At 41.8% G+C, this 15,794-nt stretch overlaps 1 protein-coding gene across 1 annotated transcript in view; it reads right to left on the bottom strand.

Moving 5' to 3' along the window:
- The window catches only part of LOC146577308 (uncharacterized), a 32,903-nt gene extending 17,680 nt beyond the window's left edge, over positions 1-15,223 (bottom strand). Inside the window, exon 1 of the mRNA XM_085253044.1 lies at positions 14,622-15,223. Within this exon, the coding sequence (XP_085109170.1) occupies positions 14,622-14,708 (87 nt within the window). The 5' untranslated portion in view covers positions 14,709-15,223. The remainder of the gene's footprint in view (positions 1-14,621) is intronic.
- Positions 15,224-15,794: the final 571 nt, after the last annotated feature.

Here is a 15,794-nt window from a genome sequence, read left to right on the forward strand (position 1 = left end):
CCTTTCTGTCAAGTAGGAGCGAAACCACTGAAGGGCAGATCCTTTTAGGCCAGCATGCGATTCTAGCCGTGATAACAGGATGTCATGGTCAACCGTGTCGAAAGCTGCTGACAAGTCCAACAGTAAAAGGGCAGCAGGGCTGCCAGAATCCATAGTTAAGAGAATATCGTTAAAAATCCTTAAAAGTGCTGTCTCAGTGCTATGTAATGATTTAAAACCAGATTGAAATTTTTCTGAGATCATATTAGAATCGAGGTGTGCCTGCAACTGTAGATAGACCACTTTCTCCAAAACTTTAGATAGAAAAGGAAGCTTTGAGATGGGCCTGTAATTAGACAGAACAGTTGGGTCCAGGTTTTGTTTTTTAAGAAGAGGCTGAACTACAGCTTGTTTGAAGCATAGTGGGACGCAGCCTGTAGTAAGGGACGTATTAATCAATTTCAGAATAAAAGGGCCAACAATATTAAAAGTGTTTTTGAGCAGACTCGGGGGAAGAGAATCAGAGGGGCAGTGTGATGATCTTAGGCCACTAACTATCGCGGTCAGGCCCTTAAGGGAGACGGGATCAAACTGCTCTAAGACAGCTGAACACACAGGTGGAGGGCTTTGAACTGAGACAACAGACAACGAAACAAGGGCCCTAATCGATAAGATCTTGTTATTGAAAAATGCTAAAAAATCATCGCACATACTTGGTGAAGAAGTAACTCCAGGATTATCACATAAACTAAAAAAGCGATTAAGAATGTTAAAAAGTACCTGAGGCCTATGACCGTTTGCTGATACTAAGTTTGAGACAAATTGTGTTTTTGCAGTTTTTACAGCTTCTTGATAAGCAGAGAGACAAGTCCTTAAAATCTGTAAGGAAACATACAATCTGTCCTTTTTCCATCTCCTTTCAGCGCGTCTGTAGTCGCGTCTGAGGGAGCGGGTGTAATCGTTCAACCACGGTTCTGATGAATTCTTAGCGCGCACAGTTCTGAATGGTGCAATAGAGTCCAAGATATAAGTGCAAGTAGAATGAAGAATAGCCGAAAGGTCCTCAACATTTTTACAATTGGAGTTCAATATTCCAGAGTCCATAAAGGCAGCAGAAAAGGCAGGTGCTGTTAGTACATTAAGCGCTCGCTTTTTGCGCAGTGGGGCGTTCGACTTGTCCATCGAGCAGCGCAGTGTTAGAGTGAACAACACAGGAAGATGATCGGAAATGCGTAATTCGGATATATCCGTGATGCACACTTCCAACCCGTGGGAAAGCACCAAGTCCAGTGTGTGACCTTTTTCGTGCGTGGGACCAGAAACCCACTGGGTCAAGTTAAAGGAATCAATAATATTTAAAAAGTCCTTGACCAAAAATTTCGAATCACAACAGACATGAATATTAAAATCGCCAAGGATCAAAAAGCTGTCGTATTTAAGAGCGATTCCAGCCATAAAATCAGAAAACTCTTTGATAAAATCCTTATTAAACTTGGGAGGGCGATATATAAGGGCACACAGCAGAGGCGCAGCAGGATTAAGGTGTAACTCAAACAGCTGGAGTTCAAAACTAGAAAATGAGTCATGCTGTAATATTTGATGGCAATGAAATCGAGGATTGAACACAGTGGCTAGGCCTCCCCCCCTGCCAGAGGACCGAGGGAGGCTGAAGAATGAGAAATTGGGAGGGACCAGTTCCGAAAACGCTACAGACTCACCGGGTTGGAGCCATGTTTCCGTCAGAAATAGAAAGTCCAACTGTTGTGACTTTATGAAGTCGTTTAATACAAACGTCTTGTTTGCTAATGATCTTACATTTAGCAAGGCCATTTGGAATGTGTAGATCCTAGCATCGGACGCTCCAGCTCGGTTAAGTGTGCGAAGATTTCTGTGGTCCACACCGCATCCACGGGTCCGAGGCCGCTTAGGAAAATAAAAAGCTGAGGACGGGGGATCAAGTGACGTGGAAGTTCCAGGGACAACAGGCAGGATCCATCTCGAGATGCACTCTGCTGGTCCAGTAGTTCCGCGAGAAGCGCGGAGAACAGCTCGGAGTTTGATGAGTGTACCAGCCCGCTTTCCTCGTTTCCTCGGACGCTTTTTCCAGGACGTTGTGAAGGTGTGTTGACACAGGTAGGCCGGGATACAGGGCTCTAGGAGTGGTGGAGGAGGCCCATAAGCATTTCCTACCACCGATTGTTTAAGAGCGAGGTCATATGAAGCTTTGATTTCAAGGAGTAACTGGCGATTATACACACGCAGAGCGAGAGCATTTTGGGATAGAAAGGAGAAGGATAAGGCTAGCCAAAGCCAAAGCAAAGTTAGCAGGGTTAGCGGACGTGTCGCCGTGCATACTGCTGGCGCCATCTTGCGGAGTGGAGATATTATCTGAATTTCAGGAGTGGGACCACACCTCATTCTCGCCGCCTCAGTTTATATATGCCCCCTTCACCAATACCCTCTGTTCTCATTTTCATGCCCACCTGGAGCCGCTGCCGGTCCTCTTTGAGGCCTTCCCCACACTGCAGCACCAGTACACGCTCCCTCATCCATCATCGTTCATTGTAACTGAGGATGTGGTCCCAGCTAGTAAAAATGTTAATGTGATAAACTCACCAGCTACTGGCTCACTGACATCCAGTACAAGAAGGCCAGGCTTACCAAAACATACAGTTTGATTTGTGCGCTCTGCTGCTGCTGCACACAAATACTGTCCAACACAAGGAATTCAGCCTGGATTTACACTCTTCCCAGTGTCCTATGGCAGGTCAGCTCTATCACAGGCAAGGACAGCTCTGACGCTTCAGAAGTGTTATCAAAATAAATAAATAAATAAAATAGAAATAACATAGTAGTTTGGATCAAAAGCCAGACTAAAATAATAAGTTTTAAGACGCAATTTAAAAGACTGCATGGACTCGGAGAGACGAATATAAAGAGGGAGGGTACTCCAGAGTCTGGGAGGTACGACAGTAAAGGCCCGATCCCCTCTGGACTTCAGACGAGACCTCGGTTGCGTCCAGAGATGGGCAGTAACGCGTTACAAGTAACGCGTTACTGTAATCTGATTACTTTTTTCAAGTAACGAGTAAAGTAAGGGATTACTATTGCAAAATCGGTAATTAGATTACCGTTACTTTCCCGTAGGAACGCTGCGTTACTGCGTTACTAAAACCGTGATTTTTTTTGCGAGAATGTCTCATGACAGTGACGTAAGCAAGTGCAACGTTGGTGACAGCAGCTGTGTGCAGATCAACAATGGATAATATATCGAGTGCGGGAGAGAGTATGAGCGTGCAGCGTTTAAAGTGTGGAAGTACTGACCTTACTTTGAGTTTGATTCCATAAAAAGTGACAAAAACATTAGCGTCCATCGTGCGTGGGAAGAAAACTTATTTTTACAGCGAAAAAAACCCCTAAACTTCCGAGCAAGCACCGAGTAGCTACGACGTGATGGGAAACTCACAGAGACACTCGCGCGGATTCTTCAACTGACCGCAGCACACCTACACCAGGGTAACCCTCCGCCTACCCTGCTCCTGCTTTACAGGTGAAAATAGAGCAAAAGGACCGCTGAGTCTTTGACTTTATTTATTTTCTGCTGTGTTTTACTTGCATCTGTTTGAAAGAGTGAGTGAAAACACAAAAAATATTTTATTTTATGTGCTGGAATGTGTAGAAAATAGGTTTAAATGTTAAACTAATTTATTCAAGTCAGAGAATGTTGCATATAATTAAATGTTTTGCTTGATGCATAAAGTTAAAAGATTAAAACTAATAAAACAAGTTTTAAAAAGAGACTTTTCCATTTGATTACATTTTGTATGATGGATTATGTAGAAAAAGTAGAATTGGGCTGAAAGATCTATCACTTTATCACCTCTTCAGGTTGTAAATCGTGTTTTTAAAAAGTAACTAAGTAACTAAGTAACTAAGTAATTAATTACTTATGAAAATAAGTAATCAGTAAAGTAACGGGATTACTTTTTGGGGGGAGTAATCAGTAATTAGTTACTGATTACTTTTTTCAAGTAACTTGACCAACACTGGTTGCGTCAGGAGCATTTGATTGGAAGATCTAAGTGCCTTATTAGGGATGCACAAATGGAGGCGCTCGCATAGATAGCTGGGAGCTAAATTGTTCAAAATTTTAAAGGTAAGCAAAAGAATTTTGAATATTGGTACGATAATCAACAGGGAGCCAACGTAGGTTGGCTAAAACTGGTGTGATGTGGGCATAATTTCTAGTTCCAGTTAAGAGACGCGCAGCTGCATTTCAAACTAACTGGAGCTGGTGAATAGAGGAAGGTGGGAGGCCCGAGTAGAGAGAATCACAGTAGTCTAATCTGGAAGTGATAAGACCATGAATGAGTTTTTTAAGGTCCTTCAAAGGGAGGTATGGCTTTGCTTTAGATATCTGACGCAGCTGGTAGAAACAGTTTTTTACCACAGAGGAGGTCGATTTCTTGAGCTGTCCAGGAAAACACCAAGGTTTCTAACAGTGAGTGAGAGATGGCTACCAAGGGGCCCTAAGGCATCAGTAAGTTGTTCCAGCGGGGTGTGACTATCAAAAACTATAACTTCTGTCTTATCCTCGTTCAGTGTGAGAGACGTGACCACGTTTGGACCTCATTTAGACAGTCAAACAGGGGTTCCAGAGACGTAGAGACATCTGATGTCAAAGGGAAATAAATTTTTATGTCGTCGGCGTAGCAGTGAAAGGAAATGTTATATTTTTTAAGTATTACTCCCAAAGGCAGCATGTACAAGGAAAAAGAACTGGGCTTAAATAGACACACACAGTGACACTGTACGCCACCCCGAGAGGCCCAGTGTGGCACGCTACTGGTGTGTCACATGCTCAGAGTCCAAACAGCCTCTGTGAACCCACACTGCTGCAAATATGTCGCCAGCACCTTCAGATTCAAATCAGTGTGTCATTGAGCAACAGAGGTTAGCAAAGGTGTCCCAGTCCAAATATGGTGTAACAGCAGGAACGTGTGGGACATTCCTTTCTTATGACTTCATAAACTCAGCTACTGGGAGATTAATCCAGCGTGGTGTGGCAGCTTTGATCGTAGACCAAAAATGTGCAGTCCAAAAAGATCCCAGCGTAATCAAAACAGGCCGTCCTTTGGCGTCCACCGGGCAGTGTTTTGTAAATAATATGTGTTTATCATTTATATGGGAATATAAAGAACTAGATTTAGCTGTTCTACATAAACAGCATATCCCAAATATCATCAAAACAGAAAATTAGAATAAGAGCTTTCAAATCTAATTTATTGGCACAATTATTTCAATTTACTTTGCTTTGGAAACAAATGTGCTGTGAGGGCTGTTTAGATCACAGGGACATGTTACATAATGAAGTAATGAATGTCATTTCTAACTGTTTGATTTTAAAAAGTATGTTTGATAAATGTGAGGTCATGTCCAATCTGGAAGAGACATGTTAAAAAATGACCACGGCCTGCACGACTTCACATTTGATGTTATAGTCAGTGTGTACTAGTGATGGGATTTCTGGCTCTTGTTAGAGAACCGGCTCTTCAGGTTGTTTTGTTGCAATAATTTACATTATTATTAACAATAATATAAAATTATGCACAAAAGGAATTACTAATGTAAAAAAAAAAGTGGTTTTATTTATATATGTTTATATATAAATATATGCGGTGGCCCCTAGAGACAAAACACGTACAAACTCCAAAACACATTTCTAGCATGAACTGAACTTCCAAAGCAGAGCTACTAGATCACCTAAATTACACAATTGAAAGCATGAAAGCATGTGTGTATTGTTTGTGTATTTATACACAGGCACTCATATATATTCAAATAATTAAAAAAAAAAAGTTCATTTACCTGTTATTACCACACACCAAATCCGGTCGTTGGTACTTGCTGGCTTGTGTAGCCACGAGGTAACAAAAGCTCAACACTGCGCCCAGCATCCTGGAGCACTTCTGTTGTGTTTTGTACGTGTTTTGAGTTTTTATGTGCTTCTGAGTTTTTACATGTTTTGGAGTTTGTACGTGCTTTGTCTGTAGGGGCCACCGTAAATATTCTTTTATTTATTCACTCCACATAAAATGTAATAAATAAATCATATAATACAAAAATCAACTATTCACATTTCAACTTTTAACTATTTAAATTTTCAGCTTTTTCCTTTTACAAATTTAAAGTGAAAACAACACAAAACACTGCAAACCACAACACAATTAAATATAAATTATAATATGAAAACTAAAAGAACATGCATATTCTCTGTCATATGGACCTGCATGAATAAACTTTCTGAGTCCTTTATCATCTGCAACTGAAAATAGTTGTGGATGATTACCATACCTTTCTAATGTGAGTTGTTGTCCCTGCTCTCTCTCTCTCCCGCTCTGTTCCTGTGCTACTGAGTGTAACTACCGCCCCTCCCCCCTCTGCCCAGCGTAAAGCACAAGGCTCGCGTGCAGAGTGAAGCGGGAAAAAGTGCGAGAGAGAGAGAGAGAGGGTGAGAGAGAGGGTGAGAGAAAGAGAAAAAAAAAACCCCACGGCTCGGGATTAGGAGCCGACTCGCGTCGTTCATGTCAGAGATCCGGCTCTAAGAGCCATTTCGTTCGCGACCGACCCATCACTAGTGTGTACATGTTTCTATTACAGCAGTGCAACAGTGTTCAACCCAACGTATCTCTGTGAAAGACAAATAACTGCAGCTGAATAAAAGCTTTATTGCTGCCTAATTCATCGCTACGTGTACCTCCGTCCAAGATAATGGATGGTTTGTCATCTGCTGGTGTGTCTGCAGGACAAGCATGTAATGGGATCAGTGGGGATAAATTCATGGAGGAGAGGAGAATGAGACAGAGACCTAATGCTAGCTAATGAAAGGACAGCAAACTAACACAGAGGAAGAGGTCAAGGCAGATTTCTTTGCAGGGTGAGATGAGGAAGGGAGGAGAGTAACCACTGTGATCACCCAGAAGAGAATGACTCAGGTCTGTGTCCAGTCTCCCCAAATCAGCATGACACAGCAAACTAAGCTACATAAATCTCTGAATTACCAGCTGAGCCACTAATCCAGGCGGTATGACACTCGCCAAACTGCTAGTTCTGTGATATTTTACCACCGAGCATAAAAGTGCTTACAGGAAAGGCCAGGAAAGAATAAGCCATGAATACAGAGTTTAAATCATAAGAATATTTTATAACGTTTAACATTACGCAGAAGCATTTCATATTCATGAAACGCTTTCAATTAAAAGAAAACATCGAAACAGGTAATAAGGACACACCCAACATGCTCAACACCCACTTTAGTACTTCCTACTCAGCAGTTTCAATTACTGGTTAAAGCAAATGTGTTAGAAACTTAAAGCACGTAAAGAATCTGCTCAAGTCAAACAAGACATCAGACAACACATCACCAAGAAGGCAAGTTTAAAGCAGTCCTACAGAAAGGTTTCAAAACTCACTCCCACAGCTTGATTCCAAGGATGTTAGATTCCTATCGGGCCTTTTCTACTGTTAATGTTTAAGCTAAATGACAACTTTGTTTGTCCACTGTCAGCATTCGAAACAACTTCTACAGGGTTTAATGGAGCACAGATTTGACTTTTTACAAAAGCACTCAATGAGCTGTAGTAATGAAGAATTGTATCACAGTACGTTTTGTCATATCCTGTCTAAGATGTTTTTTCTTGCATGAGCCTAAGCACTCATTTATACTCGTATCCAATACAACTGATTTCGGTTTTATGCTTCCTAAAACCCTTAAAATTCCTTGTCAACGTCTTTTAGTTTAACCAATCCTAAAGAAAATCAAGCTTTGCTGCTCTACTCTATTTCCCGTTCCCTGCAACATGTATGTGGATGCTGAATGAGACGGGTGGAGGGATGAGCGCTACATGGTTGTGTTTGAGCAGGAGGGCCGGATGATGAATGGGCTTTTATAGACATGCTGTTCGTTTACGGAGGCTTGTAGGCGATGATCCCTTTAGTGTAATATGAAAAGGAAACAGACACATCGTGATATCACAAACACAATCCTACATTTGTGCCAACCTAATAAAATAATATGCAGTACTGTGTGAAACTCATCAAGTGGCCTGAACTAAAAGTTCTCCAGCAAGTTTAGTAGCATTGCTACTTGAGATTGTTCATGTTGCAGCCAAGAACTTCACTGGTGACTGCTGCCATGGTGTAAATCAGCTGGTTGGTTCCAGCGATGGTCACACTAGGGACTGTCCACTGCAGTAAAAACTAGAGATGGCACGATACCACTTTTTTATGTCCGATACCGATACCAATATCATAAATTTGGATATCTGCCGATACCGATATGAATCCGATATAGTGTTTTTTAATCAACAAAACTGTTTTTTAAATATCTTGCTGCATTTTGTATAAGTTCATACTCAAGTTTAAAACAACAACTACACTAAAGCTATTCTGTTATACCTGTATACAAAAAAAAATATTTCATAGTTCAGCAATACTGATCAATCTAATAAACTTAAACCTACACCATCCTCCCTATTCTGGTATTTTAAAGAGTACTTAGCGTAAATATTAAGCAACCTAACTAATAGGGTTCCAACTCCCAGCAACAACAAAAATAAATAAATAAAAAATAGGGAACCACCCCTCACGCTCCACCTCATGATGTTTAATCGACGTAATCAACCTTAATTTGATGCAGTGTGAAAAAAAATGCACAGAAATCAATTATTTTTCAAGAAATATTAAATAGATTCAACATCTTTCTTCAACAAAATTGCAGACTGCACAGATGGTACCTTCCCAAAGGAAAAAGTACTATAGCTTACTAGGGTATATATATTAGACTTAATAGTCACTATGTACAGTAATTGACTTCTATTCATTTTACATCAAATTAAAACTTTGTGTGTCAGATAATTATTTATTAAAAGCTAGACATTTAAATGAGAATAAGAAAGAAAAGTCTGTCTTTGTGCCCCCTTTTCCCTGTTCATGCCCTATCGGCCCCCCTGGCTAAACTTTGCTAGATCCGCCCCTGCACAGTTACCAGCCGTCAGCTACGTAGAAAAAGATCCTGGTGTAGAAAGTAATATTAAATAAATTGTAACAACAGCTTATCAAGTTTAAACGTGCTGCTGTTGTTCAGCCGCTGGTTTCCTCTTTCTGGTGCAAAGTGGGCCAAAAACAAACAAGAGAGACGATCAGCTGATCAGTTTCATGATTGAAGTAGCAGCCGGAGAGCGAGAGGCAGTCGCTTGTTAAGCTTAACGCAGGAATGCTTTACAAACATTCAGAGATGGACTTACACACTTGCTTTACTTCTCTCGGGGATAACTTTGTCGGAGATGAAATGCCGGGTTGCTAGCGAAGCTCCACATGCTATCCAGACCACCGACAGGTCCCGCATGCCACAGCCGCTCTATCACGTGATGCATACTGCTCCGACGTGCTAACGTTCTGAGGTGAGTTACGGCGTGTTGCAAGTTTTGTGAGGTGCTTTCGTGATATTTAATGGATCGGATTACATTTTTTATTTTTCTCCGATATCCGATCCAGTAATTTAGGTCAGTATCGGACCGATACCGATACGTAATATCGGATCGGTCCATCTCTAGTAAAAACTCTGCATTATCACTCCGTTACCTGCTGCAAGCACTGCCACAGTCTGATTTTCTTTCATCACTACCTGAATTGTTTGACTAAAAGGAAAAAGAAATGGCAGATGTCCTTCTCTACAGGGGCAGAACTGTTGGCAAACTGTTCACCACCCCCCAACCGCCCTGTCTGTCATCACTCCACTAGCATTGCTGTTTGTAATTATATTCACTCCACTTTTACACACCTGTACATAATATCCTAAAAGCCACAAATCAATTAGAACCCTGCTCTGTTTGGTAATGAACTGTGATAAAACAAATATCCCCTGCCTATGAAAAACCATAGGCTTCCCAAGGGAGTCATGAGTTCATAATGTTCATGTTCATAAACACTGAAAGCTGACATGGAGTAGGTCCCAGGCCCTGAACTCCATAAGCAAGAAAATGGATTGATGTATAAATACACACACACACATATATTAGGGGTGCAACGACAAACAAAATTCACGGTTCGGTTCGGTTCGATACTTTGGTGTCACGGTTCGATATTTTTTCGATACAAAAAAAATGTTCATGCCTTTTTAATTTGTCATTTATTAAAATTATAAATATATATTTTAACTCAAACGTACAGTTTTTAAATTTAATGTTGCTGAAACAACAAAATAATAATAAAAAAATCTATCTGATGGAGAAATCACCCATCTTTGGAAAAGAGAGTTTATTACAGAGAAATGTCTCTTTCAAAATAAAAGCTCTACTATACGCTTCTTCTGGGCTATATTCTCAGCAGCATATTAAACATATCAGGTCCCCATAAGGAGAATCCTGTGCTAACAGCTGTCTAAATGACTCGGGTAAAGTTTGTAGCATGCTGCTTGTTGTTTTGTCTGCTTCCACTTGTCTTTGCACCAGGATGATGTCGGAGTAAATGTGCAGTCATATTCGTTGTGTTCCCACTAGTGCTGTCAGCGTTAATCTGAAATGACCTTAACGCCACAACACGGCAAATCTCCGTTAACGAGCTACCGCGGATCGCCCCGTGCGTGGGGCTGGACGGCCAACACGTTAACGAGCTAACTGCGCTAACACACTAGTTCCCACCCATGTAATTGAGCATTGCATGGCACATCCAACATACTGTTTTACTTTAGTCCATGACGCGCTTACCTTCAGGGTCATACGTCACATGAAGACCAAAATAGTTCCAAAGGCCAGATCTGAATGAGGGTGGGGGATAGTGATGGCCCGCTTGAAGCTGATGCTCCGGAGCGTGTGTCGAAAAAAACAACACACTGGTTCAGAAGCACTGTGTCGAGGCTTGCTTCGTTTGGCAAAAGTCACGTGACCAGTGACGTCCGAAGCTTCATTACGCACGTAACTGCTTTGGTACCTGATTCAAACGGATATAAGGAAGTGAATCATCCACGGGATTCGTGGAGTGTGTTGATGGTGACAGAGAGCGAAGAGGTGATCATTCCACTGACAGATATGGAGCCAGCGAGGAAGAGAGGACGTTCTGGCGTGTGGGAATATTTTGAGTTGATTTTGCTCAATTCATTTTATCTGCTGAAGTGAAAAACCTGAAATGTCCAAAATCATGTTTTCATAATGTAAATATCATTACAGCATATGACTTCAGGAACACTTCCATGTGAATTAAAGCTAATGAAGACTACAAAAATGTATTTGACACTATACGTACATGACATTGCTACACAGTTTAGAAAATCATTTTGTTTATTGTTGTTAGGTGATAGTCTGCAGGACCCAGGAATACCTGCATATCTACCAGCTTGCAGTGTAGTTCCTGCACTCCACAGCCTCTTCTGTTCCATGCAAGTGGATTTTCTTCAGGGCAGGAGAAACTATTTCTAAGAAAAGAAACAGACTCAGCCAGCGCACAGTAACACTAATCCTCTTTTTAAATGTAAATAACAAAAGGGCTACCTGACATAGATCATGTTTTTACTTTGCAAGTTCTTGATTAGGGGTGGGTTTTGATTATCGCCTTTCTGATTACAATCCATGCTAAATTGAATAAAGTGATATTGATTCATTAAAATCCCGTGTCGATTTGTAAATTAACGTTATTATGCCTGAAACGCCAGCATCTCAGGTTAAACCTCACAACATGTCGTCAAACACCATACAGCTAAAACAGTAACTGGGAGCAGGTTTACGGATTCTGCATACAAACGTGAACACAGAGCGCGGACCCGACGCGTCAGAGTCAGATTTTGATGTGTCGTCGGGTCCGCGCTGTGTTTGCCTCTTTTTTCTTCGCTGGCTTCTGCAGCTGCAGGTTTCATAACTCTCTGTTTACATCTCTAATTAAGTCTCACATGTGTCAGCTTTCTTTTAATAGATACGAAATTATGGATATATACTGATACATGACCAGTATTGTAATATTTCTGACTGAGGCAAAACTTTCCAGATTCCAATCAAATCGGATCCTGTATCGAATCAAAATGATTCTACAAATCAGTGACGATGCAGCCGTACTCAGCTTCCTAAGCATTTTCCCTTTCCAGTTCACAATCAATCCCACCCCTAGGTCAAAAATATGTATAGGACAATTGGCCTCATCTAATATTTTGTATGAACCTGTTCAGCTGTCCAGTGATTAAATGACAAGTAGATGGAGGCAGGACTCCACAGCAGGGGCATACTCCATAATGTGCTGTGTGTTATCATATGTATATTATATATATTGCTCACTTATTGTATTTACCAACATCAAGGAGTTATGAGCAAAGAAAGGCCACACCATAGTGCATGTTTAAATAGGGAAAGTTTATTGATCAAAATGTATTACGCAGATACGCATTACATTTTTTTCAGCCCCCCAATCGAGAAAACAAAACCAATTACATGTTCAAAGCAACGGAACGGTGGCCCAATATCAGAGAGAACTCCACTCTTGAGTGAGCAGTGATAATTGAGCAGTCCGTTTTATTTTGCAGATTCAAGCTGCTCTTCAAAGTTTTCACCACCAGATGTCACCGGAGAGGACTGTGTTGAAAAGCTTCGAGTAATGAACCGTTTTTCAATACAAGCTTCAGTGCTTCGGAAAGCTTCATTTGGCCATCACTAGTGGGGGAGGTTCAGTTTGCCATGTTGCAACGAGCTTAGCTTCTGTCTGCTAGCTTGCCCTGCGCTCAGTGGATCTGTGCTCGACAGTGCAGCCTAGGCGGAGTAGTCGAACACAGATCCACTGAGCGCTCAACACAGACAGCATCTGCAGAAGGAAAGTTGATAAAATAAATTAAAAATTTTGTATTGTTCGATACATATGTGTACTGAACCGAAAGCACTGTATCGAACGGTTCAATATCGATACGAATATCGTTGCACCCCTAATATATATATATACATATATATGTGTGTGTGTGTTTCTGTGGTTCAGCATTATGATGCTGAACCACATCATAATGAATAAATGGATAAATTTCCAAAATCCCGGAGCAATGCAAATTAGCCGGTGCGAGGTAAGGAGCTCTGTCATTGGTTAGACAGTCTTAGCTTTGCACCTATACCAAAGGCCATTCAGCCTCTGTGTTTACACTCTGCCTACACAGATGTTGGACATGAGACGACACAGGAAAAGGATTTTTGATGTGAGGTTTTTATTGAGATTTTATTTCTTTTTTTTCTGATTTGAAGTATTTATTAATGGAATAATTATTTATTTTCAAATACTGATTTATAAATTTTTTTATTTTAAATTAAATTACTAGATAATAAATTACTTTTGTATTGAATAAATAAAATAACTTAAAAATGAATTTGTAAATTAATATTTTATCGCACAATTCATTGTTTAAGCAAAGAACTTTTTATTTCGATGCGCTGGATCTTCTGGTCCTCTGCACATAAGTGGATTTCCATTTAGACTTTATATAGACAACAACTCAAAGTGCTTTACAACAAGTCACATTCACCCATACGATCATCTAGTGCTGTACTTTAAACACTTTAAACACAAACACAGATACTGTGGGGAGAGGCCACAGAGGCACAGGGAGAAAACTCACACAGAAATCCAACAATTAAAGAGGAACCTTCTCGATGTAACACTACCATCCTGCAAGATGACCTGGTCCTGGGCCATCTTAATAAGCATGCTGTGCACAGTAGTTTCATATTCCTGCCAGAACAAACACCAGACAGTTTGTACACAAGGCTCAGATTCTCGCTTTGCCAGATACAGACAATAGTTTAAGATCCTAATGTCTCTGCACAGCTCTGTATGTACTGAAATATCCAACCTCAGATATTTCCTGCTCACTCTCTGCACCGCCTTAGACAACAAGTAGTTCATGCTATACATAGCATTGACTTTTCATTCCAGCCATGTGCACTCATCAGGGCATCAGTGCTGCCGTAGTAACCACACTAACACTTCCTTGCACCTGTTGAAATGGCCTCAGTCTGATCGTGCCCTGAACAAACTCACCTTTAACATCCCACACACGGACTAAATATGTGCGTGTCAATAACACGTGACAGGAGAACATGCTGGTTGTCTGTCATGGGGCTGAATTAGAAACAGAGCAGGAACTACAGTTTGTCAGATTAAGACTGATCAGGTCCAACATCCGCTCCCAGCACTGATTTACACGTTTGGTGTCACATTGAAGGAAACGCCTACTGGCACAACCTGCATGTGTTAAACTGCTCCTGCGTGTAAACAGCGTGTCACTTACGGCTTTTTGCATCACAAGGACGCGCACTGGCGTCTCAGGGTGACTCAGATGTTTGCTGAATGAGGTGTAGACCGGACTAGGCGGGACTCATTTCACCAAAACACGAGCTTTTCCACCCACCAGTGTTTATCTGTGTGCTTATTTTAAAGAATTATTCCATCGTTATCAAATACGAAGCATTACACGCACGTCGCGCCGTTTCTGCTGAGTCAGACACCAGTGCTCCCGTGTGCTGATTCTCGGGTCCATCTTAAACTGGTGTGTTTGCGAATGAACTTCGGTAAAACGTTACAACGTTACCGGGCGCGCAGAGGGTCTCGGAGGCGTGTCGTACCTGTCGGGTGGTCGCGGGCTCCTCGTTCCCGGTGGGTGAAGGTGTTTCTCCTTCAAGCGATGCTGGGGTGACCGGAGAAGAAGCCATGTCCCCCCGACATCACCTCTCACTAAGCGCCGCTCCTACTGTGACTTTCCTCGGTGTCCTCCAGCGTGCAATACGCTGCCTGGCGCAGTTTGCACGGACGGTGGACCGGTTGCGTCGCTCGTTTCCTGCGCGATCAAAGTGAGTCTTCGGCTGCACAGTGCAGCCACTGTCCCTCCTCCGGCCGGCGGACTAGTCCAGGCGAGGCGGATGACGTTGTCCTGGGTCTCGCTCGCTCTCGCACATGCAGGACTTGGCCCAGTCTGTCTTCTTCTGCCTCACTCTGCGCTCTGCTTTTCACTTCATGTCTTTTTGTTTTGTAAGGTGGCTAACACGATCACTCCTCTTCTGCCTGCAGGACTCTGTGACTGCTCTGTGCTGTGGCAGCACACTCCAGCCTGATAGTTCATTTTACAGCTTTTGGCACTGCGACGCTCTCCTCGGCTCGACAGACACAATCTCACCATGTCGGCACAATATACTGAGTGCAATCCATAACATGATTTTATCTCACTGTAACTTTTAAATCGACCAAATGTTGCGTAAATGACGTGTCACGTGACTTGAGCACATGCACACCCCCTGTCCTCACAGCAGACATTCATCTTAGCCCCCCCCCGTGTTTTGAGATCATTGCTGCAACAAAAAGTTGCCACACATATTTGGCACATATTTAACTATGGTTGGATGAGACCTGCACTCTGTTTTAATATAATGTTGTTTTGTTTGAGTGGCTGAAATAAAGCTAATAAAATAAATGAATACTAAAATAAAGCTGAATCACATCACAGGAACGACACAGCCCTGTTCCTCCGGGCTGTCAATCTGTGAATCAGCAAACATGTATGATTTATTGTCATTCATTTGCTAAACAAACTTACCTCTGAACTTTGACCCTGACAATTCAATTTTATTTATATAGCGCCAAATCACAACAAAAGTCGCCTCAAGGCGCTTCATAGATACAGAGAAAAACCCAACAATCATATGACCCCCTATGAGCAGCACTTTGGCGACAGTGGGAAGGAAAAACTCCCTTTTAACAGGAAGAAACCTCCGACAGAACCAGGCTCAGGGAGGGGCGGGGCC

The sequence above is a fragment of the Mchenga conophoros genome, linkage group LG3, assembly GCF_057382185.1.
Source record: "Mchenga conophoros isolate Kocher_MC1m ecotype Shallow Benthic linkage group LG3, M_conophoros_male_GT1.1, whole genome shotgun sequence".
Classification (NCBI taxonomy): domain Eukaryota; kingdom Metazoa; phylum Chordata; class Actinopteri; order Cichliformes; family Cichlidae; genus Mchenga; species Mchenga conophoros.